This window comes from Pseudomyrmex gracilis, unplaced genomic scaffold (assembly GCF_002006095.1).
Source record: "Pseudomyrmex gracilis isolate BER0280 unplaced genomic scaffold, ASM200609v1 scaffold_273, whole genome shotgun sequence".
NCBI classification, from domain to species: domain Eukaryota; kingdom Metazoa; phylum Arthropoda; class Insecta; order Hymenoptera; family Formicidae; genus Pseudomyrmex; species Pseudomyrmex gracilis.
Window position 1 is genome coordinate 83,453 of NW_018020857.1, and position 3,701 is coordinate 87,153.

General features: G+C 41.3%; 1 protein-coding gene across 9 annotated transcripts in view; it reads right to left on the reverse strand.

The window, feature by feature from the left end:
- The window catches only part of LOC109859631 (obscurin), a 50,324-nt gene that overhangs the window by 1,050 nt on the left and 45,573 nt on the right, over nt 1-3,701 (reverse strand). For all 9 annotated transcript variants that reach the window (XM_020438046.1, XM_020438042.1, XM_020438048.1 and 6 more), the window contains 4 exons: nt 2,834-3,067; nt 2,459-2,603; nt 1,558-2,061; nt 159-1,309 (listed from right to left, as the gene is read on the reverse strand). In XM_020438046.1, the coding sequence (XP_020293635.1) occupies nt 159-1,309; nt 1,558-2,061; nt 2,459-2,603; nt 2,834-3,067 (2,034 nt within the window). The remainder of the gene's footprint in view (nt 1-158; nt 1,310-1,557; nt 2,062-2,458; nt 2,604-2,833; nt 3,068-3,701) is intronic.

Sequence of the window (3,701 nt, forward strand, 5' to 3'; positions counted from 1 at the left end):
ATAATATCTATATATTATTATTATATTAATATTATTTAATAGATATTATTTATTAGAAATTATTTAATAGATATATATATATCTATTAAAGACAAAATTTAACAGAGTGGACGGGCGACTAAATAAAGAATTCTAATAACACAACAATAACAACCAACCTTGGCGCGCGTTTGAAGACCAACATGAGAAATCTGGTAGCTTCTTGACTTAGCTCTTTGTACAAGTACTCGAATCTATATCTGACGAAGGATATGTTCTGTCTGGTTTCGTCCGCGTCCTTTCCGCGGAACGGAGAGACTCCGGACAGGAGAACGTAGGTCAGTACACCGACCATCCAGATGTCCGTCTGCGGATAAACCGGCTCTTCGTTGTACAACTCGGGCGATCTGTATTCGGGATGGCCCAGATCCTTGGGCACACTGGCGCCCAGTCTGCTGACCTTGTGAGCGGAACCCAGATCGACTAGCTTCACCTGCACCGACCTCACCGACGACATCACCACGTTGTCCGGCTGGATGTCCAGGTGAGAGTAGCCGCGCCAGTGCAGATACTGTATACCGTCGAGAATCTGCGTGATCGCGTTCGCCACGCAATTCTCCGTGTATTCGTGCCGGCTGGCAAAGTACGTGAGTATATCGGCGCCCTGGAGCTTCTCCAGAATGAATACCGCGACCGGCACGCCGGTTGCTTTGTACGCCGCTTCCAGCATGGCTATCCGCTCGTGCCGTAGCGATCGTAGCGCCTCGAACTCGCGATTCACCTGCTTCTCCAATTCGGCGTTCATCTCCAGAATCTTGGCGACGATCACACGATCGGTGCTCTTGTCCACGCCCTTTACCACCGCGGAGAATTCGCCGCGGGCTAGTTCGGATATGAAGCTGTACTTGGCGGACAGTTGCGGCTCCGTCGACCACTCAACGGGATGTTCTTCAACGGAGTAATCGATGTGCGGCTTGTCCTCCTCAAGAACGATTTCCTGACCGGCCTCGGTCAGTTCCTGGAGATGCCTCATCGCCCGCGTGATCTGCACCTTCGGGCAACCGGGCAGTCGCGTCTTGATGAGCTTCGACGGGATGCCCTTCTCGCTCCAACCGATGCGATTCCGCGCCGCCAGACGGAAGTTGTAGCTCGTGTCTTGCTTCAAATTGCGCACCAGATAGAACTCGTGATCGATGTTGGAACCGACGTCGATCCAGTCGATCGAGTCGCCTTCCTTATACTGCAGGTTGTAACACAAAACAGGCGAGTTTCCGTCGTACTTCGGCTGCTTCCAGCGAAGAAGAACTTCCGTGTCCGCAACGTCCGACGCCTGGAAGATAATTTTTACAGTTCTATGTATGCTTAATGAAAAAGATGATAAAACGTATTAAAAAATTCGTATCTGATTATGATTTTTAGATTCGTAATTATATAATTAATTTTTTTAAATTCTAATTAATTTCTCTATTTTATACAAATTGCTTGTTTATTGCGTGATAAAACAATTACAACAGTGTTTTCACGCTTTGATCGATCTTTTATTTCTTTCTGGTTTTTCAAACGTTGCTTGATTATTACCTCCGGAGAATCCGGACCGAAAGGAACGGTCGCTTGCAACACTCTCGTTCTAACCGCCGTCTGTCCAATAGGATTTCTCGCCACGACTTTGTATATTCCGATATCGTGTTCCTTCGCGGGGTTCAGGCTGAGAATGGATCTTCCTTCGTCGTCCTCCGTCACTTTGATCCTGTTGTTCTCCTGTATGATTATGTCGTTCTTGAACCACTGTATCAGTGGCTTCGGATTCCCGACGGCCAAACAGGCAAGTTGCGCCGGTTTGCCCTCCTCGATCGGACAGATTTGCGGCTTCTCGCGGAAGAACGGAGGCTGACCCTCTTTCTTCGACTCGATCATCGCCTCGGCTTCGGCGTAACTGTCCAATCGCGTTCCAAGCTCGTTTCTCAAACGTCTGAGCGTGTACGTGTCCGCCGATCCGTATCGGTTGATGCGCGCCCTTCTCTCGTCGTCGATCTCCTCGTCCATCACGTCCGTGAATCGTCGCCGTTCTCGTATAATCGGTGACTAACAAAATAAAATAAAATAATAAAAATTTTGTTGCAATACAGAAATTAAAATGTATTTTTTTTTACATGACTGATAATGTCGTCATTTTAGATGTGAGAGTTTTTTGTGAATAAGGGTATGTCACACACATTATCATTTATTTATACTTGTATTGTAAATTCTTATGTTAAACTAATTTTAATTTTTCGTTACCGAATATGTTATTTTTAATGCACAGAACACTGATGAAGACTTAAGACAAAAGTCGAAACGTCTGTATTATTTTGAAATTCAATACATCCGCATAACACCTAGCAACTAGTTCAGTAACGTCTCATCATTCCGTACTCTTTGTGTATTTTTTTTTTTTTATATTAAAAAAGCTTGTGTGTGTTACACATTGTTTTACACCTACCCTCCAGTCAAAACCGCTGTCTTCGTTAATAGAGCGCGAAAATCCTGGGCTGCGGTTGCACGCAACTTTCATGTATTCGCGCAGTCGAACCGGAAAATCGGTATCTCGAAGTTGCAGAAGATATGTGTCCGGACCATTTTGATAACTAAAAAAAATATATAACGAGCATAAAAAAAAAAAAAAACAATTTGTTTCTTTCTGCGTATTGCGGAGAAACTTAATAGAAAAAGTTATACAAAAAACTTTCAGGAAAAATAACGTATGTATTACCTCTACGCATTTTTTAACGAAGTAATAAATATATGTACACATACATGTGTACATATTTCCAAATTATGTAAACATATTTATATATAAAAATGTCTCTGTTCTCACTGGCTTTCGCTCTGTATAATTCCGATTTCCGTGTCGATCGGTTCTCTGGACGGTATCTGATTCTCCCACGTTCTGGGCGAACGTTTCTTCAACGGGCTATGCGATCTGTCTTGACTGGGTTCGGGCGTGAACCTGTGTCCAGGTGGATAAACCATTCGCGACGGGTTTTCAAACGCCGTTTCCAGCTTGCGTCTGCGGTACCAAGTGCGGCACGAAGCGTTGCTATACCAGTCGCTGCAAAACAAAAAAAATACATCAACATTATAAATTACCTACAAGATCGTTCCGTCACATTACCTGGGAAAAAATGGATTAGAATCTAACTTAAATTTAACGAGATGAAAAAAATGGAAAATAGATCTAATTAGATCCAAATTAAATCTAAATAGATATAAAGTAGATCTAAATAAACATAAAGTAGATCTAAATAAATATAAGTAGATCTGTTAAATTTACACTTTTATATATATATATATATTATTAAATCTACTTTAGATCTACTCAGATCTACTATATTAAAACTACTCAGATTTACTTAGATTTAAGCAGATCTGAACAGATCTGAGAGGTGATCTAATATAATAGATCTCAGTAGATCAAAAGTAGATCTAATAATAAATAAAAGTGTGTAAATTTACATAGATTTACTTAATACTAGGGTAAAAGACCCAATTACCCAATTACCTGTCACCTGTCCAATTACTGTCACCCTAAGCTATTTTATTTATAAAATATTAAATAAATCCTAAAAAGTTATGCATGAAAACAATCTAACATAGAATTTTAAGTGCAATTAATATAATAAAAAATCCAGCACTCAACATTCTTGTCTCATTTCTTTCATTTTAGGGGGTGACAGTAATAGCTC